Source organism: Theropithecus gelada, chromosome 8 (assembly GCF_003255815.1).
Source record: "Theropithecus gelada isolate Dixy chromosome 8, Tgel_1.0, whole genome shotgun sequence".
NCBI classification, from domain to species: domain Eukaryota; kingdom Metazoa; phylum Chordata; class Mammalia; order Primates; family Cercopithecidae; genus Theropithecus; species Theropithecus gelada.
Window position 1 is genome coordinate 27,086,728 of NC_037676.1, and position 27,049 is coordinate 27,113,776.

General features: G+C 47.8%; 1 protein-coding gene across 4 annotated transcripts in view; it reads right to left on the reverse strand.

Annotated features, from left to right (window-relative positions):
* Window positions 1–26,302, reverse strand: part of ZNF395 (zinc finger protein 395) — a 41,377-nt gene extending 15,075 nt beyond the window's left edge. The window contains exons 1-2 of one of the 4 annotated variants that reach the window (XM_025394161.1): window positions 26,228–26,301; window positions 187–444 (exon numbers count right to left, since the gene is read on the reverse strand). In XM_025394161.1, coding sequence (XP_025249946.1) covers window positions 187–426 — 240 coding nt within the window. In that variant the 5' untranslated portion in view covers window positions 427–444; window positions 26,228–26,301. Of the gene's footprint in view, window positions 1–186; window positions 485–24,927; window positions 25,512–25,832; window positions 26,073–26,227 lie in introns of those variants that run through there. The other 3 variants (XM_025394162.1, XM_025394163.1, XM_025394160.1) reach the window with 3 other exon arrangements.
* Between the last annotated feature and the right edge of the window lie 747 nt (window positions 26,303–27,049).

Genomic DNA, 27,049 nt, shown 5'->3' on the forward strand with positions numbered 1-27,049 from the left:
CCCTGGGTCTACTAACAATATCATATTCTTTTGGGCGATCTGCTGCCCAGACACCCTGTGGCTGGAGGGCAAAGGTCTGCACTCAAAACGGTGCCCAGAGAGTTTCCGGCCCGTCACTAGGGCACCCCAGCCCACCACCCCAAGACTCGCAAGATGGGACACCTGTCCATGTTGGGATCAACCTACCTTCTGCCCAGGCTGAAAGGCCACCTGCTGAAGGCCCGAGGTGCTGGGAGCCTTAAGGACTTCCTTCGGCTGCTCCTGGCAGGGGGTGTCATCGGAGGCGATGAAAGGCTGGGGAGCGGCCCCTTCCAGCAGTGGCTCCGAGGGTGGGGCGGCCGAGGGCCCCTCCGAGGCACTGGGTCCCAACACCCGGGCTCCCAGGAGGGACCGCTTTCCAAGGCGCCGGGACAGGACGCTCGCCATGCTGCTGCCTCTCCTCTCCTGCGGAGGCGAAGGGGACACTGAGGCCTCTGCCCATCACCTGGGGGAATCAGGAAGCTTTCAGGAGGGAGCCCCACACAGCAGGAGCCAGGAAGGGTCTGCTAAAGTAAGTGAACCCTTTAAAGTCAACTTTTACCATCCCTTCTTTTCACAAAAGTGATATCCATTCCTAGTAGGACAATCAGAAAATACTCTGTGTACACAGAAAAACAAACCACTCAGGAACCTGTCTCCCCGGGAGGCCCACTCTTCCTATACAGCAGGCCAGGCTTCCTTCTGTGCGTGTATTTACACTTTTATTTCTGTAAAAATGGGACTGCTGTTTGGTAAACTGTATTTTTACTTAACTGTGTAAGTTTTGCAATATCATTCAATATTACTTTATAAAAACATGTTTAGAAGCCACTCAGCATTTTCCTAGGTGAACACATCATTCCTATTCTAATCTCTTATTATTTATTGTACCCAAAGGCTGCACCCAATGGTCTGCCGTCTAAACTTCTCTGCCTGCAGGGAGCATCCTCTGAGCTAAACCTCAGCACACACACATCAACCACGGCTTCCGTAGGGCAACTTCCAGGATACGATATTGCTGGGTCAAAGCCTGAGGACATCTGATGCACACAGATTCTCAAGCTCAGCTAGCTCAAAGCTGCAAAGAGCCATAGAAACTTAACGAGCTTGGCCAGGTGCGGTGGCTCACGCCCGTAATCCCAGCACTTTGGGAGGCTGAGGTAGGTGGATCACTTCAGGTCAGGAGTTCAAGACCAGCCTGGCCAACATCATGAAACCCTGTCTCTACTAAAAATACAAAATTAGCCAGACATGGTGGCGCATGCCTGTAATCCCAGCTACTCAGGATGCTGAGGCAGGAGAATCACTTGAACCCAGAAGGCAGGAAGCTGCAGTGAGCCGAAATCATACCACTGCACTCCAGCCTGGACAACAGAACGAGACTCAGACTCCAAAAAAAAAAAAAAAAGAAAAGAAATGACCCAGGCTCCTCTCATCTTACACTTGAAGAAACTAATGTTGAGCACGTGACTTTTTCAGGTGGCAAAGGTAGTTGGTGCAAGAATCTGAACAGGCCTCTCGAAGTGGGTCCCTACCAGGGGACCGGCTGACCCACAGCGCTCCCAGGCCTGACACCGCTGGCAGAAGGGGACGAGTTAGAACCAGTGCTTTGTAAATTCAGGTTGCCCTCCTCCTACAGAGCACACGCAGCTCCTCAGTTCCTAATCTCTGCTGTTCCAGTCCTCTGTTCCCTCCTATTCGCTTATTATGTGCAAAGGATATCCCAGGTGCTGTGGGGTCACAGCAGGTATAAAACACCAGGGTTTCCAGAGACCTCAGCATCAATGCTGACTGCCCCCCACCCCCCCCCCACCCCCACCCCCCCCCCCCCCCCCCCCCCCCCCCCCCCCGCCTATGGGGCTAATTCCACTCAGGTGTGCCTCTCCCATCCCACCCACATCAAGAGGACACCTGTGGCACAGCTCTTAGCTCAAGCTATCTTTGAACAGTTCCATAAGCCTTCTTTCCTTTTCACCCTTGTCCAGAAGCCCCCCAGGCTCTTTCTGTAGGTACCACACCATCTCCACACCTCCCAAATCCTGGCCTCTTTCCAAACCATTCCAGCAAGGTATGTTCGTGAACATCTCCACAGTAACAAAACAGAAACGGCAAAAGAATTCTAAAGGATAATAATAAATTAGCAAATACTGAGTAAAAGGGCAAAATGCTGGTTTTCATGAGCATTTTACACAGAAACTCAAGGGCTAGAATCTGCTGGCATAGTATCTCCACCATGAATTTTCCAGAACGCAAAGAAAATATTAATATGAGGAAAAGGCTGGAGTCACAGCACGCAGACAGAAATTCCTAGTTAGGTGTCTGGTAACTACATGCAATGACTCTCTCTCTGAAAGCTTCATTGTAACAATAAAAAGGGAGACAAATGCAAAGAGTAGATTCTTTGCCACTACAAAAAAAAAAAAAATGTATACCTAAGCTAAATTGGTTGGGTTTGGGTATTTTTTTTTTTTTTTGAGATGGAGTCTCATTTTGTTGCCCAGGCTGGAGTGCAGTGGCATGATCTCAGCTCACTGCAACCTCTGCCTCCTGGGTTCAAGTGATTCTCCTGCCTCAGCCTCCCAAGTAGCTGGAACCACAGGTGTGCACCACTACGCCTGGCTAATATTCTGTATTTTAGTAGAGACAGGTTTTCATCATGTTGCCCAAGGTAGTCTCAAACTCCTGAGCTCAGGCCATCTGCCTGCCTTGGCCTCCCAAAGTGCTGGAATTACAGGCATGAGGCATCGTGCCTGGCCTAAACTGGTTTTTAAAACACTGTCACCTACATACCTTCGTCTTTGGAGCCTCAGGCTAAAATGGAGCACCTCTAACTCTCAGTTCAGTTTCACTGGGCTGACAGGATCCAGAGGCGAAGCCGCAACGCCACGCAGAGACATGAGATGGCAGCATCAACCCGGAGAAAGAAACTACACCACTTTCTTAGCCAAAAAAAAAAAAAAAAACAAAAACCTAATGGCCTCCCCACTTTCTAGAGCAGGAAGTTTGGGGTTTCTACCACTGAAAATGAAGAAAGGGTAGTATTTCCCAAATTCCTGGGCTCCCAGTCTTCAGACGGCGCCTGAAATGTTTGGCCAGCAAATTCGGTCGATGTTTTTTCTAAGCCTTTTTCTTTTTTTAATTTAAAGACTGCTTTCTACTGCCTGTTTTGTTTGTGCCTGCAACCTTCCACGCCTGCCGGACCCGCAGGGAGTTGGTGAACCTGCTGCTTCTGACTGGATGCCTCCTGCCCCTTTCTCCTTTAACTGGCCAGAATTTCACACCAAAATACATTTTCTCATTGGCTTTATTTTAGTACTGCCAAATCTTAAGTTTTAAAAGCAGAAGAGAAAGAAGGAAGGGAAACTGTCTTTATTAAGTGCCTAAGAGGTACTAGCTTTCATAAATTGTATCTAATTTAATCCTCAAAAGGATCTGAGATGAACCAATGGTCTACCATTTCTGATGAGGTGACAACCTCAGAGGGTCACGGTGCCAAAGCTGCACACTTAGGAACTGCAGCCTTGGGTATGAACTCATGTCCATCTGGTGTCAGAGGTCACAATCCTGCCATGATTCTAGTAGGTGTGGAATCTCTCAAAATAAACCACTCAATTAAGTTGATTTTCATCAACTTGGTGTTTTTTTCCCTATGTTAGTGAACCTTGATGGGAAAAACAGCTCCTGGCCAGGTGCAACGGCTCATGCCTATAATCCCAAACACTTTGGGAGGCCGAGGCAGGCAGATCACGCGAGGTTAGGAGTTCAAGATCGGCCTGGCTAACATGGTGAAATCCCATCTCTACTAAAAATACAAAAAATTAGCCAGGTGTGGTAGCGTGCACTTGTAATCCCAGCTACTTGGGAGGCTGAAGCACAAGAATCGCTTGAACCCGGGAGGCAGAGGTTGCAGTGAGCTGAGATCGCACCACTGCACTCCAGCCTGGGGGACAGAGTGAGACTCCGTCTCAAAAAAAACAAAAAAGAGGCCGGGCGCAGTGGCTCAAGCCTGTAATCCCAGCACTTTGGGAGGCCGAGACGGGCGGATCAAAAGGTCAGGAGATCGAGACCATCCTGGCTAACCCGGTGAAACCCCGTCTCTACTAAAAAATACAAAAAAAACTAGCCGGGCGAGATGGCGGGTGCCTGTAGTCCCAGCTACTCGGGAGGCTGAGGCAGGAGAATGGCGTGAACCCAAAAGGCGGAGCTTGCAGTGAGCTGAGATCCGGCCACTGCACTCCAGCCTGGGCGGCAGAGCGAGACTCCATCTCAAAAAAAGAAAAAGAAAAAATAGCTCCTGATCTAAAACTCTACACATCCATTTTCTCACATACTTTCATTCCTTGAAAAAATCTCTTCTCCACTTGCATCTTGGCCTCTTACCTACAGAATAAAGGTCAACGCTTTAGTCTGACCCTGCTAAGCAGACCAAGCCACTGTTAATCATTTAGCAGTTCGAGTTTCGGAAGACCTTTATACACATATTGCCCTCTGGCAGGGCATGCAAAGGGATAATGGGATCAACCCAAAAAGTCAAGGAAAACCTTAGCCAAGTTTATACTGGGGATTAATAGCATGGAAGTGGGAGAAATACAAACCTAGACTAATCCAGGCTGGGCAGCATCACCAGGCGTCACTTGATGCCTCGCCTGTGTTAATCAGCACACTCATGACATTTACAGACGTGGCTCGAGAGACAGCACAAGTAACCAAGAGTCTTCAGGGACTCAGAGCGAATGACAGCATCGGCGAAGGTCTGCCAACAGGTGGGTCGAGGAGCAAGGTTAACTCTGGGCCGCCTGTGACTTTTCAGGACCTCCTGCTATCTCACAAGCACTCCTGGGGTCCTGCCCACCTGGTGCACTTCCACCATTCCAGCGGTGGCCTCCTTCCAACCTCTCTCCTCCAGGATCTCCACTTCATTCGCTCCTCTGGTGAGTTCTTTCTTGGGAGCTATCAATGGTCCCTATAAACCAGCCATCCCCTAGTTTGCCATATGGTTCTGGAGCAGCCAAGAGAAATCAAGAAACACCTATTTCAGGGTAACAGTAACAGTAGTTCAACACACAGCCAAATCCCACTTTAGGATTTTACATTCTCCTCTTACGGAATTCCCTGACTGAAACATAAACTTGTGCTGAAGGCTTCTCGGGAAAGTTTTAACGGGATACCAAGCCCTCTTGTGTTCCTCACTCCCTACCGCCATCACCAACAGGAGGGATTGGCTACCCTAGATAACATCTTTCAGTCCATATCCAAAAGGAGTTAGCTCTTTTCAGGGCTCAGCAAACACATTCTGATGTGCTAATAGCCCTTAATGAGGACATCTGCCATCAGTTAAGGAACTGGAACAGGCAGAACAGTAAAACAAACTCTCTCTGTGGTTCAGGGTTGCAAACTGCTATTTGTCATGTAACTGTTGCTGGACAACCACATGTCTCAGCACACGTAGGCACGCCCCCACACTTGTGTGCGTGCACACACTCACGCGGTGGCTGCGCTCTCCTACCACCCAGGGACACTGCAGCAAGCCATGATATCACCTAGCAGCACTTCCAGAACACAGGTCATAAGTCAAAGTGATTCACTGCACAACTCCTGGGGTTTCTTTTAACTTAAGAAGGGTGAAGTTTGGAGTAAGACTCCTATTTGCAAAAGCTTGGGTGCTTGCTACTTCTCTAATGAATAATTTATAGGTCAACTGAGGGATATAAACCCTCCTGCCAAGAGCTTCAGATTCTCTGCTAAACTCTGCTCTCTGTATATTTTATTATCTCCATTGGGCATCACTGCAGGAACAACAGTTTCAGTTTTTAGATGTTTGGTTAATATTTAGCATATCATTCTTTATCTTTTATCAGAAAAGTGCCCATTTTTCCTTTAAATCTGTAACATTTTTATTTAAATTTTTCAGTGTGATGTTCTACACTTTGCAAGGCATAGGGGTACATGCCTATAGTCCCACTACTCAGGAGGCTAAGGCAGGAGGATGGTCTGAGCTCTAAATAAATAAATAAATAAACAAAGGCCTAAATGTTTGCAGTGAATGTTTACATCTCTTATTTTACAACAGAACTCCATGGAGAATAAGATTCCCAAACAACTCATTTTCAGCACTTCTTAGCCAACATCTTTGCTGACAAATGCCATGAGTACTTGCAAGCATATTTATAAGTATATGCAAATATGTTTATGGTCCTCCCGGTTTGCAGGTCACCATTTGAACCTTGGCAGAAGCAAACTGTCCCATTCCATACCCAACTGCTACCTGGTGGCTGGTTCTCAAGCCTTTTTTTTCTGGTATGTCTTCCCCAAAGAAAGCAAAAAAAAAAAAAAAAAAAAAAAAAAGACCCTTCGCTGAGCATACACGGACCTTTTCTTTGAAGAGACAGGAGAAAACTCCTCCTGGCTTTCAACAGAAAGCCAGGGCCTCAGCAAGAGCACCCAAAGCCCTGATCTAAAACTTCTGGCTCTCTGAAATTATCAGGTCCTGTGATCCTATTTTTAAGAGGGGTGTGGTGTGTACTTAGGATTTTCACAGTACAAGCTTCAGACACATGGCACTGAGCATACTGGTGATTGATTCAAGTTCTAAATCAGCTGGTCAGAGTGTGACAATTTGGATTCTAATTATTGTCTTTTTCTGAAGGTTTTTAAAAACTGGACTACATTGCATCAGTGTAGTTTAGACTACCAGTAAAATTAAAATGATAGAGTATCAAGATTGATAGGGACCAGAATAACTGTCCAACTCCCATTCAGGGCTGGAATGTTCTTGATGGCATACCCTATAACTGAGCATCCAGCCTTCCTATTACTCTAAGTAATAGATGTAATACAGTAATGGAAAGGAAAAAGGAGGAACCCCCAAATAACACTGCTATTTTCATATTCCAGCAGATGGGCCATAGAATCAGGTCATCTGATCTGCTTACAGCGAATTCTCTCCAGCAAATAATAAACGATCCTGGTCAACAAATATTTCTGCTGGTCTGACTGCACAACAGTCATTCAGTCAAGTAAAAGAGACGGTTTCTGTTTGCACTGCTGGCAGGAAAGCGTTTTCACAGCTCTACCCAGGAAAAAATACACTTCCCCTTCCTTCACACCTACCTCCCCGTTTGCTCTCAGAAATGCAGTGCCTTTGTTCACGACTCTCTGGAGTTCACACTACCCTATTACACAAGACTGCTCTTAGGACACTCCTTGGCACACGGTGAGGGCTCAGGAATCCACAACCCTCTCTATCGGCACCGGCACCGATGGGACTGCAGCCTCAGACTGATCTTAAACAGCTGATCTTCCCAGGGATAAGAAGAGGCCCAGATTCAAGAAAAATGTGTTATAAGAAGGAATACCTGCTACTGGCCCTAAAATGAAGACAAAGGTGTCAAGAGCATTCGAACTTGCTTCCGAGACAGGGTTTCCTTAAAAACAGGTAGACAGAAGGAAGCAGGTATTAGCAGGACTATGCTGACAGATGTCTGGGTGAGGGGACACAGTTGTCCCGCAGCGTTTTTGTAAATGCGTGGGGCGCTGGGGCGTGCATGTATGTGGCGGGGGAGGGGCGCCGTGCAGTGTGGTTAAACCTGATTTAAACTGTTCTCAAACCACATGACACTTCCAGAAGGAGGTGGGGAGATGGATGATTGCTGACTTGGCATTTTACCCAGAGCCAGGACTGGAGGGAGGGAACCAGGAGCCGAGTATCCCCAGGGAGAACAAGCCTCACAGAACTAGCAGTTGTCTCTAGCAGTCTTCAGGGTAAACTTCTAAGAGACCTGCACACGACCTCGAAACCACTCACAAATGCTTGAATGGCACTTAGGTTTATACTCTCTTGAATGCACACATTGGGGACTTCTTTTCTTTCCTGACTTCTCAGCAACTCGATAAAATATGGAGGAACAAGATCACCCTTGTTTTAGAGCTGAGAACACAGGTTCAAGAAGGTCACCTATTTGTCCAAAATGCCAAAGCTAGCAAGCAGTGGCATTGGCAGTTTCCTGTGCCATGCTGGTCCAGTTCTCTCTTCCCCGGAAGTGGAGACCCAGCAGCAAGACGTGGCTCAGGCCTGGGGAGGGTGAGCTGGGATCCAGAGGAAGAGAGTGAGTGTCATGGAGAAGGGATTTACTGGAAGCACTTGCAGTAACAACAGGCAAAAGCTGGCAATTTAAAAAAAAAAAAAAAAAAAAAAAGCTGCCATTCCAAAAATCTAAAACACAGACGTGAGAGTTTTAAAAGCCTAATAGTCAAGGAAGGTCTTAGCACTGAGGCTCTGAGTGGGCACTCGCTGGAAAGGGAAGCTTGAGAGGTAACGACGCCCCAGGTACCAATTCCAAGATGACAAAAAGGGTTCCTGTGTTCTCGCTCCCTGAAGAAAGCAGATGAACACGGGAACACAGACTCTACTTTTTTTTTTTTTTTTTTGAGACAGAGTCTCGCTTTGTCAACCAGGTTGGGGTGCAGTGGCGCCATGTTGGCTCACTGCAGCCTCCTCCTCCCAGGTCCAAGCAATTCTCCTGCCTCAGCCTCCCAAGTAGCTAGGATTACAGGTGCACGCCACCAGGCCGGGCTAATTTTTGCATTTTTGGTAGAGATGGGGTTTCACCATGTTGGCCAGGCTGGTCTCGAACTCCTGGCTTCAAGTGATCAGCCCACCTCAGCCTCCCAAAGTGCTGGGATTACAGGTGTGAGCCACTGTGCCTGGTCATTTTTTTTTTTTTTTTTCTATTTAGAAAGTTAAAGTAGAAACACTATTTGAAACTCAAAAGTCATCTGAATGGATCATCACAGTTCCTGACAATGCCAAACAAAGGAGAATCACTCCTGAGGGTGAAATGGTTAAAGGAGAGAACTGGTTTGGAACTCAAATGTCACCTCGATGAATGATCACATTCTCTGACAATGCCAAACCGACAGGCAGGGGAGCCTGGCAGGAGGATGAGAGCTACCTGGTGACTCACCTGGCTGGAATCAACATGTCATAAAAAGGCAACCGCTCTCTCCTTGTGGTGGGTAATCGAGGCACCCATATTTAGAGGCTTGCCGGTCAAAATGAACCAACTCCAGCATTCCATGGTTGGAGCTCAACACCAAGTCAGACGGCTGTGGCCCTGGAGCCCAAAGCCAGTGACCAGCCCCTGCCCATCGCCCATGTGACTAGGTGCCTGCCCCGCTCACTTTCTGTACCAGGTCTCATTCCTGTTCTGTTCCCCCAAGCCTGAATCTCAGCCCTGGGGCCCGGCCCCCAAGCCTCCCCCAGGTGGGGCCTGGCCAGCCTCTGGGAGCTAATCCCGCCCACAAGGGTGGGGCAGACCCAGCTGGGGAGGGACTCACCAGAATCCCTGGGAAAGGGCCCTGGAGCAGAAAAAGCCCAGCATCTTTAAACGTATCAGCCCTGCTGATATTCAACATGTGGGCCCAGCTCTTGACCATGCACCAAGCCAAATATTAAGAAGCCTAAGAGTCAGACCCTGCCCTTAATGAATTTGGGGCCTACATGAGCTACCACCTGGTCCACACAGCCAGCACTTGTGTTTAAAAGCACTTAATACGCTCCGAAGCTACATTTATGTACTTGTGTTGTATAATGAGATGAATGAATGAACATTTGCTTCTCTCAGGAAAATGAAAAAAACATTCAGCAATCTGACACTGAAGCCTGATTTTTAAAAAGGGGGTTTTTAGAATGGAGCCCATGAGTTAGATGAATATCCATGTGAAAATTTTCCGTTTTTGACATCAGTTAGATAAGTCAAAATAAAATATGTTATGAATCTAAAAAAAAAAAAATCCGCTGAGTGACTGGAGGTTGAAGGAGACACAAGTTTCACCCCAAAAACAGAAAGTCAGCCTTAGTGAAAAGAAGACAGGCACCATCGGGGAAGATTTAAATACACAGTGGAAAATAAACGGAGCGGAGGAGGGGCTCGCCCAGGGCTCAAACCACTAAGGAAGTGCCTTAAACGTATTTTTCTCTGGAGGAAGCCATTTAAGGAATCTTTATGCCCCAATAACTGTGGGCATGAGAATGAGTTTCGAGATGAAAGAGAGTTGGAGAAACAGGCGGAATAAGAGTTCACCCCCACCCCAGCTTAGGATGTTGGGGTGCCACTCTCTGATGCTTTTCCTGAAATGGATGGGGTGGCGGCATTAATCAGAAGGTGCTCACCAGTGAGGACGTTCTGAGCTCAAGTGACAAAATAAATGTGCATCAATCGCAGACAGCAGCTGGCCCACACTCTCCAAATTTTCAGAAAAGGAAGGGATAAAATCAGCACCGGGTGCTCGTGAGCTCTGCCTGCCCCAGGAACACAACCAAGGGGGTTGACACACATGGCCCCGCCACCTCAGGCCGGCAGGTAGACTGGACTTAGTTCAAGGCCAGCAGAAGAGGAGAATCTTTTGAAGAAAAGGCAGTAGGATGTTTCCAAGAAATAAAATCACATATAAGTGGCAAGAGAATAACAGGAACCCTTATATGTAATCCGTGGCCTTTCAAAAGTTGATATTCATTCAGGAATGTTCTAACAGCTATCACTTATCAAAGACTTAAGTGCCAGTCAACTTGCTGAGCATTTCGCTGACCGTGTCTCATTTAATCCTCCACAAATAACCCATGAGATTATAAATACCATCATCATTCCCATTTTACAGATAAGCAAACTGAGTCTCAGAGAAGTTTGAGTAAATTTTCCCAAGGCCACGAAGCTAGAAAATGACAGAAGTCAGAATGTGAGCCCAAATGTGTCTGATTCCAAAAGCTATGTTTGTTTTGAGACAGGGTCTCCCTCTGTCGCCCAGGCTTGAGTGCAGTGGCACAATTACAGCTCACTGCAGCCTTGACCTCCCAGGTTCAAGCGATCCTGCCACCTCAGCCTCCCAAATAGCTGTGACTAGAGGTGCATGTCACCACACCTGGCTCATTTTTGTATTTTTTGTAGAGATGGGATTTCACCATGTTGCCAAGGCTTTTCTCAAATTCCTCGGCTCAATTGATCCTCCTGCCTCAGCCTTCTAAAGTGCTGGGATTACAGGTGTGAGCCACCAGACCCAGACAAGCTATGTTCTTTCTACTATGTTGTACAGCCAGGAAAAGTATGCATCAAGTGACAGATTAAACTAGATGACCTTGTAGGCTTCCTTGTTTTTAAAAACTTGAGTCACCAAGAGGTTAACATGGTGTTAGTGGTTGTGGCATGGAACGGGAGATGTGCGTTATGACAGCAAAGTATCAAGCATGGGATCACCATGATCAGGGCTACAATTCTTCTTATTTCACCTTTTACAAATATCCCAAAAAGACTGCACAGTGAAACAGTCAGGGCTGCCTTAAGCTCAGACTTTCAGCTGGGCGCAGTGGCTCACGCCTGTAATCCCAGCACTTTGAGAGGCCAAGGCAGAGGATGGCTTGAGCTCAGGCGTTCAAGACCAGCCTGGCCAACATGGCAAAACCTCCTCTCTACTAAAAATACAAAAATTAGCCAGGTATGGTGGTGGGCACCTGTAATCCCAGCTACTGGGGAGGCTGAGGCATGAGAATCGCTTGAACCTGGGAGGTTGCAGTGAGTCAAAATCGTGCCACTGCACTCTAGCCTGGATGACAGAGTGAGACCCTATCTCGGAAAAAAAAAGAAAAAAAAAAGAAAAAAAAAAGAAAAAAAAAAGGCTCAAACTTCTCCACTGTGACCTTGGCCAAACAAACTCACCTCTCTGACCCTCAGTTTCCTCACGTGCAAAATGAGAAAAAGTACAGATCATATCCTAGAGGATAATTTGGACCTTTAATGAGGGAATGCATTTTTTTTCCAGAAGTGCCTTGATTTTTTTAAGAGTCGCCAAGCTCCTCTTTCCTAGAGTTCTGATTCCCCAGGTCTGAGAGAGGAAACAGTGAGAAAATGCATGTTGGATACTAAGCACTGTGCCTAGCAAAAGTGCACAATAAATGCTGACCTGAAAAAAAAGTAGACACCAAATCCCGGGCAGTGAAGAGCCAAATCTATAAGAAAATTATAGGGAAGAGTTTATGCAAATGTGGGGGGAATACAGTAAATTTTAACATCAACAAGGGCAGTGTTTAAGAGATGTAAGAAAAAAATCAAAACCATGCAGGAGCTCTATGGAAACAGTCACACCGGTAAAGAGAACTGATGTCACTGTGGAACGCACTGTCATCTATAGCGGCCATGAAGGCCAAAAAGGAAAAAGACATTTTGTCCAGTGCCACTGCAAAAGCACTAAAACAAAAAGAAGCACACTGCCCACCCCCATCCTATAAAACCAACCGCATTGGGAACACTGGTTATTGCCCATCAAGAAAGATGAGACCAGGTATGGAGGCTCACACCTGTAACCCCAGCACTTTGGGAGGCTGAGGCAGAGGATGGCTTGAGCTCAGGAGTTCAAGACCAGCCTGGGCAACACAGGCAGACCCCATCTCTACAAAAAATACAAACATTAGCCAGGCGTGGTAGCATGTGCCTGTAGTTCCAGTTACTCAGGAGGCTAAGGTGGGAGGATCACTTGAGACTGGGAGGTAGAGGCTGCAGCGAGTTGTGATCGCGCCATGCATTCCAGCCTGGACAACAGAGTAAGACCCTGTCTTACTCGGGGTGGGAGGCGGGAAAAAAAAGATGACTGATAAGGCCAGAGGACCGCTAACCTAAATGTGCTGTGTGACAGGGAGGGCAAGCTAAGAAGGCAGTGCTCTTCAGGACAAAGGATCAAGGACAGGAGGGCCCCAAGAGTAGGAGAGAGGAGTAGAATGCCAACTTGGTCACCAAATACTGAAATGACAGAAAAGGGAGGCCCCGCTAACATCAGCTGGAAACCAGAGAGGGAATGCTAGAATACCCCAATGAAGGCAAATAAAGTGCATACTGTGTTTGGACAGTGAATGAATGCACGAGTGGGGTTGCCCTAGGGTCCAACTAGCACTGCTTCATAACAGACTGCATGGAGATCTGAGGTTGAATGCATGTAAAACCGTGAAGGCTGCAAAGGGGCCTCTGCCTCTCCTCACCCAAGTGGCAGGGACACTGGCCCACAACTGGCCACAAAGCTGTCTTCAGGAGGGCCACAGCCACTCCCTCCCTTGCCACACTGGCTCCTAAATGCATGGGTTTGATCTGATAGGATTAACTCTCGTGTTTTCCACGAGTTCTGTAGAGAGCTAGAAATGAAGGCCAGAAATGTAAATAACAGAGGCACATGCCATTCTTCTGTAATTAACATAAACTGCTAATAACGGCCACGTGGCAGCATTCTAGATGCCTTTAAAGAACATGCTTCCAAATGCCTCACACTTTGCTTGAGTGTTTAGGCCACACTGGATTACAAAGGCAGCCTGGAGAAGAACCGCAGGTGCGGTGAAGGTCTCCAGGCCAAATGAACTGAGTTTAGAATTTCCCATCCAGAGTCCACAATGGGCTGCCTGTTCAGCCTGTGATTCTTTTCCACACAACCATTATCAACATACGGGTCAAAGTCCTCAGGGGTTGGGGGGCGGGGACCAGGCAGAATTAACTAGGAGGCCCAGAAGAGCCTTTCCCAACACCAACCCTTCCCACAGACCAGCAACAGTATGTGCGACCTGTGAGGCCAGTGAGCACTCACCTAACACACTCTAAATTCTGCCCCCTCGTCTTCAAATAACTGCTTAATGCCTGAGCACAGGGCAGGCATTCCCCAGTCTACAGTAACTCTAAGCGAGGAACCGACCCCACGATGCATCTTTGTTAGAATGTACAATTCAAGAACCCTATGGCCCAGCAGTTCCACTTTCTCGGTACCTACCCTACGGAAAACTCACAGGTGCTATAGAGGTCTGTGCAGCAGTGTTTTTTGGTAACAGCGTTTTTAACAGTAAAGGATCTGGAAATGACTGAAGTGCCCATGAATTAGGGAAAGGTGAAGTAATTGTGTAGCCTTCTAATTGTAAGGGAGACCGGGCAGGAGTTAAACAAAATCAAGACCTTTGTGTAGCAGCCGAGAACTATCGCCAACCACCCTGTTGAGGGAGGGAGAGGCAATTCGGTAAAGAGACCTTATGTAATCCGCAGCCAATGCACTTAACTTTCTGTAAGTCCTAGAGGTATAGATGTACGTGAGGCATCTGAAGAACAGCAAGTCCATGAAAGTGCTCGACCTCTGGGGAAGGGACTGGGATTAGAAACAGTCATCAAGAAAGACTTTGTGCTTGCTCGAGAAGTTTTGCATTCTTCCCCTACGGAGAATGTGTTCATGTACTAACTTGCGCAACGAAAATTTCATTTAAATTTTTTTTTAAAAAAAGAAAAGAAACAGGCCCTGTTCAATGCATTTCAATAATATGTTAGGGGGCAATTTCACCCTGAATCTGGCCCACGCTTCCCAGGGGCTGTGAGCTCGGCAGTGCACATCTGCGTTTCCAGTCAGCAGTGGGCTTTGCAGCACAGATCCTGTTTCAATATTATAAGCCCAACTCTGCAACTCTGTGGATTGTTCAATTTATATGCTAGTTCAAGGAAAAGGCAGGGAAAAAAGAGAAAGTATGTCAATGGGACTTCTGGTCATTAAAAGGGATGTCCTAGGAGTAATTCCAGTTCTTCTAACCCAGCACTGCAGCACTCCAACACAACACACACGTTTCCTAACAAGCCAGCCCTTGCCCAATCACACTTCCTCCACACCAGGCCTAGCTGCCTGTGGTTTTGACTCTTTCAGCTGGGAATCAGGATTCCTAACATAAATCCAAATCCCCTGAGCTAATGAGAAAAAAGAATCTGAACATCCCATGGCACAAAGTCTAATAAAACATTATTATTCACTCACTGGGGACTCCTAACTATATAGGATACTGCTTTTTAAACACAGACACGCACCCCCTCCCCCTCCTCAAAGCACCACCTATACAGTAATTAGAAACACAAAATTGGCTGTGCACAGGTAGCTCATGCCTGTAATCCCAGCACTTTGGGAGCCCAAGGTAGGAGAATCACTTAAGGCCAGGAGTTCGAGACCAGACTGAGCAACATAGTGAGACTCCGTCTCTACAAAAAATTTAAAAATTAGCCGGGTGTGGTGGTGCCTACCTGTGGTCCCAGCTGTTTGGGAGGCTGAGGTGGGAGAATGGCTTGAGCCTGGGGAGGTCAAGGCTGCAGTGAGCCGTGATTGTGCCACTGCACTCCAGCCTAGGAAACAGAGCAAGACTGTCTAAAAAAAAGAGAGACAGAGAGAGAGAGACAAATTATAATATTTAGAACCTACCGAGCAAAACTAACTTATGGCAATAGAAATCAGATTTGTGGTACTTCTGGTTGGGGGTGGGGCTTATCTGGAAATGGTCATGAGGAACTCATCTGGGGTGATGGAAATGTTCTGTCTCCGTATGTATGTGTCGAAACTGATTAAACAGCACACTTAAGATCTGTGCTGTATGTAAATTACACCTCAATTAAAAAAATAACTCCTCACACACAGTTTCTCTCCGGCTGCAGCAGAACTCTGAGCTGTCCTATCAGACGTCGGAAATCTCTGTTGTGCTATGCAAGGAGCATGAGTACCATGGCGACAGTCACCATAAAAATAGATAACAAGATTAAAATGGACGCAGGACACATGAATTTAAGAACAGCACACCAAGAGCAATTCATTTTCAGCAGAAGAAAAATAGAGGAGAGGGAGTTTGCAATTCCTCCGGCACTCTGACAAGCAGCCACTGACTGAATGTGGTTGTTTTTACTAAGAGAGTTGTATATATGGCTTCCTGATACTCAAAGGACAAAAAAGCTGACAACTGGGTTTTTTTGTTTTGTTTTTCGTTTTCCTTTTCTTTTTGTTGCCCAGGCTGGAGTGAAGTAGCACCAGCACAGCTCACTGTAGCCTTAACCTCCCCAGGTTCAGGTGATCCTCCTCCCTCAGCCTCCCAAGTAGCTACAACTGCAGGTGCACGCCACCACGCCCAGCTCATTTTTGCATTTTTTATAGAGATGGGGTTTCACCATGTTGCCCAGGCTGGTCTCAAACTGCTGGGCTCAATTAATCCTCCTACCTCAGCCTCTCAAAGCAGCTGGGACCACAGGTAGTCTCAAAGTGCTTGGATTACAAGAGTGCACCACCATGCCCAGCTGAGAACTATTATTTCTTATCATATTTTGCTTTGTCTAAAAAAAAAAAGGCCGGGCTCACACATGTAATCCCAGCACTTTGGGAGGCTGAGGTGGGAGGATCACCTGAGGTCAGGAGTTCAAGACCAGCCTGGCCATCATGGTGAAACCCTGTCTCTACTAAAAAATACAAAAATTAGCTGGGCATGGTGGCGGGAGCCTATAATCCCAGCTACTCGGGAGGCTGAGGCAGGGAGAATTGCTTGAACCCAGGAGGCAAAGGTTGCAGTGAGCTGAGATCACACCACTGCACTCCAGCCTGGGCAACAGAGCAAGACTCTGTCTCAAAAAAAAAAAAAGGACTTCTTAGCCTAACTTTCCCCCAAACCCATTATGTAGCCCAGGGAACCAAATCACAGCAATTCAACAAGCACAGTTGATGTGACAGACACCATGTGAGGCACAAATGATACAGAGACAAAGGAGACTCAGGCCTGTCATTAAGTGTACAAAAATTTTCAACTCTAGTTCTAAATAATTAGGTCCTGCCTATGCTTTTCACATACATCTAAAACTGCCATTTGTTAAGTCAGGGCACCCCAAAATTGGTTCATCCCATATAAAGAGAGCACTTTCTTGCCAAATACTGATTTCTCAAATCCCAAAATGCAAGCATAAATCACGTGGAGACAAAAATCATCTTACGATATTCTCCAAAGATGAGATAAACCTCTATTCTCTTTGCAGAGCTAAGAAACTTTTGCTAAGTGATTTAGCCCTAGCAGTAACCTACACAACAACAAAAATAATCCAAAAATATCAGGAAGAGGAATCTAAAAGTTTTAAATAATCAGGGCAGATTCTAAATAAAGCATATATTTCAGTGAAAGTTAAGCAGAATTAAACTAAAAAAAAAAAATTCATATGTAAGCTATAAGTAATACATACGCAAAATTTTTTTAAAAATTTAAGCCAGGAGCAGTGGCTCATGCCTGTAATCCCAACACTTTAGGAGGCTAAGGTGGGAGGATCCCTTGAGCCCGGTGGGTCGAGGCTGCAGTGAACCATGATTGTGCCACTGCATTCCAGCCTGGCAACAGAGTAAGATCCTGTCTCATAAAAAAATGTTTTTAATTCAAATTACAAATGTATTGTCTGATATAAACTAAACATATGCTTTCCTGGAAAATCCCACTTTAAAACATCTTTAACTTGATCTGCCCTGTATTCTCTTTATCGCTAAACTGCAGAGCAATCAGAGGGCTCCGTCTCATCACTGGTGTCAGGATGGTGTTGAGCAAGGTGCTCCTGGGGATACAAATCCACAGTGCGGGACATGAAGTGGGAAGAGACATTCAAGGTCACTCCATGTCCTCCACGGCCAAGCAGAGGACCCAGCACCCACTAACAGCCCCCTCTTGATTTAGTCATCATCCCAAATAGAAGTGGCGTGATGATGATCCCACTATTCTTTTTTTTTTTTTTTTTTTTTTTTTGAGAGCTGGAGTCTCATTCTGTTGCCCAGGCTGGGGTGCAGTGGCGTGATCTCGGCTCACTGTAACCTTTGCCTCCTGGGTTCAAGCCATTCTCCTGCCTCAGCCTCCTGAGTAGCTGGGATTACAGGCAAGCAACACTACGCCCAGCTACTTTTTGTATTTTTAGTAGAGATGGGGTTTCACCATGTTGGCCAGGCTGGTCTTGAACTCCTGGCCTCCAGCGATCCACCCGCCTCTGCCTCCCAAAGCGCTAGGATTACAGGCGTGTGCCACCATGCCCAGCATGATCCCACTAACCTTCTACATGTCAATCTGTGTTGTTCATTATTATTGGCCATTTCCCCTCCTCCACCTTCTCGTTTTTCCTAAGGACAAAATTTAATTTGCAGCAGCCCTAGGGTCACAAACTGAGTTCTGACCTGACTTAAAATAGTTCTCATCCTTTCTTTGTTTCCTTTTTTTGAGTCAAGGTCTTGCTCTGTCACCCAGGCTGGAGTGCAATGGTGCCACGATCATGGCTCACTGCTCCTGGCTCACTGCAGCCTCAAACTCCTAGGCCCAAGTGAGCCTCCGACCTCAGCCTCCTAAGTAGCTGGGATCACGGGCAGGTGTGCCATTATGCTTGACTAGTTTTTCTATTTTTTCACAGACAAGTTCTCTCTCTGTTGCCCAAGCCAGTCTTGAATTCCTGGGCTCAAGCAATCCACCCACCTCAGTCTCTCAAAGTGCTGAGGTTACAGGCGTGAGTCAATGCACTTCGCCTGTTTTTTGTTTTGTTTTTTCCATCCTTTCTAAAATGATACCAGAAGGGTCTCTCAAAAATGCTGGGACCTATTTATAAACATTTTTTAAAGAACACACTTGATGATATTGACTCAAATAGTTGCCACTGGAGGGTAAAGCCCCTATTCTATCTGTCTTTCAGCTTTGACAAGTCACATACTAAATAACTGACCCTAGAAATTGGAAGAGACTTTGGAGGTCAGCCTAATTCCTGTCCTCCTCTTCTACCGCATTCCTAATCAACAGCATTCGGCCCCACTTGAATACCGCCAACAGCGGCAAGCTCACTACTTCCTGGGCAGACATTTCCTCTGTTGGACAGATCTGCCAGTTAGAAAATCTTTTTTCATATTGAACTGAAATCTGCTGTCCCGGTCTTTCGGATTAAAGGAGACCTCAAAGTCTATGAACTTCAGCATGATCGCTGATCATTCTACAGACAAGGAATCACGTAATCATGCCATAAATGAGAAATCTGCAGCTACAGAGAATAAAGTGACTGTTCCATCTACTGGTTGTATTCCAACACCAGGAGCAAAAATGAACGTCTCCTCCTTCCTATGTCTGATAACCAGGAAAATATGTGAAGGTGCTACTGTGTACCCAAAGCATAAATGTAGTTCAGTTATTCCCTATCCTACAGCATCCCAGACTCCTTTCCAGGATCAAGTCTTGCTTGCTCATGTCCCTATTAACTCTTGGCTCTCCGGTGTCCAAATGTCACCTGACCAGCCAACGTCATTAAGACTAGATCTTATGATTAGATGGCTGAATTTCTGATCCCATTATAAACTGCATTCAATTTTTTTAAAGCTGTATCTTAGAGCTAAGCTCAGTGGCCCATGTTGGTAGACCCAGCCACTTGGGAGGCTAAGGCAGGAAGATCGCTTCAGCCTAGGAGTTCGAATCCAGCCAGGACAACATGGCAAGACTCATGACTCTCTGAAAAAAATAAAAATAAAAACAAATAAAAATATAAACCAATAAAAATAAAAGCCTCACCCACTCAAGGCTCACAGTGAACTGACGAACAACAGAAAAATCCCGATGCTTTTTCTTCTCCATGCCCTGCCCCTCCTCAGTGGACCTGCGCCAACCAGCGGTCAAGGACTCTGTCTTCAACTGTGACTCCAGTTCCTAACCTTGAGCTTGACACACAGCGAGCAGGCACTCGAGATTAATCACTGAATGAATCATCTTCTTTACCCTATCTTGTCCTTGAATCATAAAAAGTTTTAAAAATTGCAGATGTCCCCACTGTGGAATATATACACAACTACAGAAAAGACAAATAATACAAACGTTTAAAAAAAAAAAAAAAAAGAGTTGCATGCCTCAATCCATCCAGAAGCAACCGGTATTTGTATTTTGATATTACTATTATTGATGTATTTCCTTCCAATTATTTTCTAAACACATTGCTTTCTTAACATTTGAAAATGTAGATGTAGATGTCCCTTAACTTCTGGCGAAAACATTTTTCCCTGTTATTTGAAAGCTATTCCTAAACATTATTTTTCATAACTTCATAACATTCTATTTTAAAGACATCAGAATTCACTTATGTATTACCTCTAGCCCACACCATTGGATATTTAGGTTATTCCCAAGTTTTTACTATAGTTTTTAAAAAAATCTCTGAATAATCTCTGTGCATAATTCATCATCAACATTGTGGATATGGTCTCAGGTACATCCCCAGAAGTGGTATTATCTTATCAGGATATACGAACATCTCAGAACGCCACAATTCAAATTTGTAAACCTAAATAAGACTTTAAATTCATCCCTCACTGAGTTTTTTCCTGTTTTCTTTTTAATGCGTACCCCTAATTCTAGACGACTCTGAATCTTGATTTGTCTGCAAAACCAGCAATCCCTCCCACTTCTGCGCCACTAACAAATCTGATGAACGTGCCTTCTGTGTCTTCACTGCCAACACTGGGAAAATGTTGAACAGATCAAGGCCAAGAATAGAACCCTACTGTACTCATTTTCAGATCTCCTTCCAGGCTGCCTCAGTGCCAATAATTAACAGTTTCACATAGGATTGTTAAATTAAATTAATAACACCATCCAGCCCACATCGTACCACTTATGATTTAATATGGACCATCATACCTCAAGAAACTGTTAAATACTTTACTGAAGCCAAAATGTACCATAGTCGCTGCACTATTCTCTGGCCTAGTAAGCAAACCACCATATAAGACAGGAAATAGATTTAATTCTATATGATTCAGCTGGCTTCTGGTTATCCTTGCATCCTATAGCCACACATTGTTAAACAAAATGCACTTCAGTTTCATTTTGTTAATGTTTCAAAAGCAGTATACTTTTTCTTTGAGACAGGGTCTCACTCTGTTGCCCAGGCTGGAGTGCAATGACATGATCTCAGCTCAATGCAGCCTCCAGTTTCTGCAGGGCTCAAGCAAGCCTCCTGCCTCAGCCTCCTGAGCAGCTGGGAGTACAGGCATGCACCACCACACTCTGCTAGTTTGTTTTTTTGTTTTTGATTGAGTCTCGCTCTGTCGCCCAGAGTGGAGTGCAGTGGTGCGATCTTGGCTCACTGCAACCTCAGCCTTCTGGGTTCACGCAATTCTCCTGCCTCAGCCTCCCGAGTAGCTTGGACTACAGGCGCCCACCACCATGCCTGGCTAATTTTTTGTATTTTTAGTAGAGACGGGGTTTCAACCTGTTAGCCAGGATGGTCTCGATCTCCTGACCTCGTGATCTGCCTGCCTCAGCCTCCCAAAGTGCTGGGATAACAGGCGTGAGCCACTGCGCCCGGCCCCAGCTAGATTTTTTTCTTTTGTAGAGACAGGATCTCAACTATGTTGCCCGGGCTGGCCTCAAACTCCAGGGCCCAAGCAATCCTCCTGCCTCAGCCTCCCAAACTGCTGGGATTACAGGCATGGGCCACTACAGCTGGATCAGTATTTTTAAATAATTGAATTTAGTCCCACCTGTAAACAGCAGGGTGACTATTGGTCAGTCTCTCTCACCAGTGGCTCATCTGGGGCAAGCGCTCAGTCTTGGGTGGTAAATCAGACTATTCTAGGTCACAGAGTCCTGAACTTACTCACTTCAGGTGGACCCCAAATCAGCCTCGTTTGCTGGGAGCCATTTGGATCGATACCAGGCTCCTGAGAATTGTACATCATATGGCACTTGATGGCTGTGACTCACAACTCACCAAGGTAGGACCTCAACATCACTCTCAGAGATCCCTGCCAGTCAGAAGTGGAAAATGGGAAGGCTGGAGAAATCTTGGGGTCACTTGAAACTTGCCTTCCTATGAAGAACACAGGTCAAAGCCCTTTATAATTCCATTCCCATCATCATAAAAATATTTCAAAGTCCCAGCCAGCAGCTCCTCAAAAAGTGCTATTGACTTGCCTAAAACAAATCTGGTGCACAGAAATATCTCGGATTCCATAATGCCACACTCCTACCCAGAATCCTCAATGGCCACCCAGAGCCCATGACAGCAATCCTGAATTTCCTGGCCCGGCATTCGAGTCTCTTGAAAACTGAGGTCGCAGAGCAAAACGCCTACAGGACTAAGTGGAGAATGGAAAGTGACTGGACTGTGGCAAAAAGAAGCCCGGGGAACATGAGCCTGTCTCCTGTCCATAGGGGACAGCCTTCTCAGCTTGAGATGAACACCAGATCTGACTCTTTAAAAGAGCTGCAAATCCAGAGATTTTTCTGGATTTTTTCCCAATTTTTAAACAACTTTATGTAGTCCAAACTAGAACACATCCGTATGCTTAAAACACTCCCTGGCCACCGGTTTACAACCTTTGCCCTATATATGACCCCAGCCCACTTTAACAACTTGATTTCTCCCTCATCTCTAACAAGAACCCTCTGTTCTTCTCTCTTACACAATCTTAGACTTTACACATTCCTAACTCCAAGGCTTTGCCCACTCTATACCTCCCCACATCTGTAGCACCCAGAGACACCAAAAACAGTTCAGCCTAGACTTCCTTCCTTGTCCCCAGGCGTTTTTCCAAGCCACACCAGCACAGAACACGCCCCCCTCCTCTGAACCCCACAGGTAGTTATTCTTCACGTTGGCATTTAATCATCTTGGCTTGCTCCTTAATCAAGGTGTCTCTCATCTTTCCAAAGAGACTGTAAATCTTCCACCCTTCCTCATGCTTTCTTCCACCTTCAGTACTACAGTAGCTCTTCAAAAGGCTTAATAAATACTCACTGAATGCGAAAACTCTCTGTATTTTTCAAACTGTGGGTTATCATCCATTAGAGAACAATTAGATCAACTTACTGGGAGACAATAGGTTTTTAAATGAAAAATAATAGACTAGAAAATAGAAACGTCAGAGGAGATGACACCAAGCAAAGGGAGGTAGGTATTTTAGGAACCTACATCAGATTTTTATATACTTGATTGTATGTACCAAGTCACATGTAAATTTCATTTCTTAATGTAAGTCACAGTCAAAACAGTAGACACTGCTTTACAATGAGTAAATTAGCTTGACCACTGCTTCATGCAATTACTCTTTGGACAGTCAGATACACTCTATAAAGAAAAATATCTGATTCCCAAGTCCTCTTCTACTAGTTCACTGATCCTGCATCTCAGAGAAACAAGGAGGCTAAGTAACAGTAATTACATTCTCAGCTCATTCCACAACTTTCTGCAATCATCATTCAAATTCAGATGTTGCAAGTCGAGGCTTGGGGAATTTGTTCAGCAAATCACCCTGTGTCACCCTTGCAACATGAACAGAGCTCAAGAAAAAAGGTACCAGCTCCCCTCTACCTGCAAGGTGCCAGGCTCTGGTTGGAACAGCCCTGGGAATCAAATATCCTTGGGGCTAATGTCCTCCTCCCCCACTCTCTCACTCCTACCCCCCACCCTCCACCCTCCACCCCAGAGAAGTTCAAAATGTTTCAAAGCCCAGCAATTTACTGTCTTTAGCAAATCCCATTCTACTCCCTTCTAACCTCCAATCCACACTCACCATTAGAAAAATCAACAGCCCCATCCTGCTCAGGGCCCAAGTGCCCACAGTTGCTTTTCCAACTTCAGGTTCAGAATCGAGCAATGTCATGGGAATGGCAGTGCAGCAGAGGGAAACAGAAGCCCCTGGGTTCAGGCCTTGAGTACCACTCAGGGGCATCCTCCGCTGCCCCCGTATTACCAGCAGCCTCCCAACTTCTCCTCTGAGCCCCTTCCCTCTACCGGCTTCTGCAGCCTCTGCAACACCGTCCCCCTTGGGCTCCTCCCATCTCAGAGCCATAGCTGCTTGCAGGACACTAACATCTGGATATCTTAGCAGCCACAAGAAACTTCTCCATAGCCTGAGTAGTCAATTCCTTCTCTCCAAAATACACATTTCCGATTTCTCAAGTTACTAACTATAGCAGCTCCAAGGCCCTGGCGTAGAATCAGTTTCCACCAAGAATTAATTTCCATTCCTCTCATCCCTTCACCCTGCCCTGTAAACAGATTATTTCAACAGTAATGTTTCTCAAACCCACCTTTTTTACTTCCGATGATCCAGTGCAAACTCTGGCCACCCTACAACTGCAACAGCCTGCTCACTGATGTGTCCCCCTAACATGACTTTCCAAAACCCTTCCATTACAGTTGTTCATTACACCATTCCCTCACTTGAAAACCTCGAATATCTCCTTAGGACACACACGGTGGCATGCAATCACCAAAAGGGCTTTCTAAGTCTTTCACAATCTCAACCATTGTTCCTCTCCATCTCTATCTCCTACTGTTTGGGATACATTCCCTGGTCTGGCCAAGGACATCTCCTTGTCTCTCAGGAAAGCCATGTTCATTCCCACCTCACAGCCTATCTCAAGAGCATCAGCCTCCAGTCCTGGTGACTGATCCCTGCCCACAACTCCCTTCTCTGACTCCAACAGAACTATTTCTGCACCTCGCACTTTGACAGTCACCCTTCCCTCTCTGGGCGTCTGATTTCACATGCTCACATCCTTCTGTCCCCTCTATGAGGGTAGAAGCCCGGGAGGGAGGGAATCATCTCTTACACCTTCTGTCTCCTCCCTCCCGGAGACAGGTATGAGCCTCTGCTCCTCTGCCCCGCTTTGCAAATTATCCCACCTGTTACTTACTTCTCTTCTTGTCTTTGGGCCCTACGGGTGAGTTACTCTCCACAGGCATAATTTATTTCAAAACTTAGTACTCCAAGTCCCCTCCCCAATCTCCTCTTTCCTTTATCTGATATGCTCCCTCTCCAGCATCTCCACTAACTCAGGCAGCCACTGCACATTAACTTGAACGTAGACTCAGAAATCACTTCCACCTAGTCCTAGGCTTCCTGAAGCCTGGGGTCTCTTCGGTGCCTCCCCCACCTCCCAGACGGCCTGGCACCGTGCTGAGAGCACAGCAGCTCCCCAAAAGGACCTGTGGAGTTGAACTTAATGGCTATGTTCCCTTGTGTTTTGAGGTATTTGCGACCAGGCGCTTCTGTTTACACAACGCCTAAGGAGGGTATCAAGAAAGCCTTAGATACCAGTGGATCACTCACTTTGAAGCAAAACCCCCAGGTGTACCTTTCTAGAAAGGGGGTTCTAAGGAAAGCAGCGCCGGCCTGCAGGAATCCCCCGCGCCTGGCAGCCTGGCATCATGGGAACGCCTGCCCGGTGGAAGTCCTCCAAGGCCACCGGGAACTGGCCAGGGCTGCGCAAAACCGGGAGGCGGCGGCTACCCCTTCCCGCTGGCCAGGTGGGCTTCTTTAGGTCTCTGAGTCAGTTCCAAAGTGAAGGCGCTGAGCCCTGCACTCCCAGGCAGGGAAGAAAACGCTGCCTTGGAAATTGTTTGCACAAGACAAACTCCCTGTGCAGGCCCCCCCACCCCGGGCACCCGCGTGAGCCCATGGTGCCACCGCCGGGGAGGGCCAGGGGCGCGGGGGGAGGCGAGACCGGGCGAGAGCGCGCGGGCAGAGGGGGCGGTGGCCGCCAGGGCGGGAGGGGCGCGGGTCGCCCGCGGGCGGAGGGTGTGTCCCCCTGTCCCGCCCGTCCCGCAGCCTGGCCTCGCGCGCCGGCCGGAGTGGGCAGCAACCGGCAGGAACGCGCGGGGCGCGGGAGGGCCGGGCAGGCGGCCCCGCCGGAAAAGGCCGGGGAGGGGCAAGTGGGCCGGTCCGTGTCCCTCCGAGGGGCAAGTCCCGACCGCCCGAAGTCGGGAGGGGGCTCCGAGGGGGGGCGCCGGCGGCGGGCGAGGTAAACAAGGCGACGCGCGGGAGCGGCAGCCACCCCCACCCGCCACCCCGGCCCTGCTGCAGCGCCCCGCGCCCCGCCCGCCGCGGCCCCGGCCTCCCAGACCCCCCGAACCCCCCAGGCCGCTGGCCCGACAGCCGCGGGCGCGCGGGGCGTGGGAAGTTCGCGGCCGTCTCCGTCCCCGGCTGCCTCGCTGCTAGGTCCCCGCGTAGCTCACCTCAGCCCGCCACGAGCGGCAGCGCGCGCCCTGCTTCCCCGGCTCGGACGGCTCGGCTCGGACGGCTAGCTCAGCTCCGGGCTGCAGCGGCCGCGGCCCTGCCCGCCCTCCCGGCGCGGCCCGCGGCCCGGCTCCGCTCCGGCCGCCCGCCGAGGCTCGGTTGGCGCCCACCTGGCCGGCCTGCCCTCCTCCCCGGGACACTGCGCTCACGTACGCGGCCGCGGCCACAACCCGGCCCGGATTCCCGCCCGGGAAGGGAGCGGAGCAGCACGCCCGCCTGCCAGCCGGCGCCTAGCAGCTACACTTGGGACACACCCCCGCCCGCCCCCCGCGCCTCGGCGCCCCCGCGCCCCCGCACCCGCCCAGCACACCCCCCGCGCTCCTGGGCTACACACCCCCGGCCGCTCGTAGACAGTCGGCGCTCAATAAGTGCCCGAGCGACGACTCCTGCACATGCGCACTTGAACCTGACCGAGTGGTGACCCCCCCCCAACACACACACCCCGCCCCGCCCCCCGATCGGAACCGGCAGCTGCAGCCCCGAGCCAAACTTGAGGCTTGGCTTTTCGCACCGAGCCAAAGTTTCTCTCGCTGTTGTTTTTCCAGGCCTGACTCTGGGACAGGCTTCTCCGAGAGGGGCCGGACTCGACCCAGGGCGGGAAGGGAGCCAGAGAGCTGGGGCGCCGCGGATGGGAGCTCAACTGGGGCCGGGGGGACCCAGGCGGCGCAGCCCCGGCCGCCCCAAGCGCCCATGCCCGCGCCAGGGGGAGGAAGCTGGAAAGCGCCTTCCCATTTTCCTTTGGACTCAATGTTTTCTTCCCTATTTCATGACATCTCACTCCTCAGTGTAAAGTGAGGTGTTATTTACTGTTGCTGGAATTAAATGGGAGAAAGTTAACTATTAGCCTTCAAGCCTTACGTAAACAAGACCGGTTGCTTTTGGCACCGTTAGGCTCTGGCTTTTGGATAATTTGTAACAAGGAGAATTGAAGTTGTTTCATTGTGTTGTTCTGTGTTTTTCAGAGATAAGACCAGCGCCACAACGGTGGTGAGGGGGCCCCGTGTCTATATTATGTGTGGGCATGGATATTTATATTCAAGCAAATTTAATGAATCCAAAGGCATAATTTTTGAAATTGCAGTTCACCTTGGGTTTGAGGTGTCCTGTTTTTCTGGCAAAGAGGCAGTGGGAGTGTCCGGGAAAAGGGCTAAAGTCT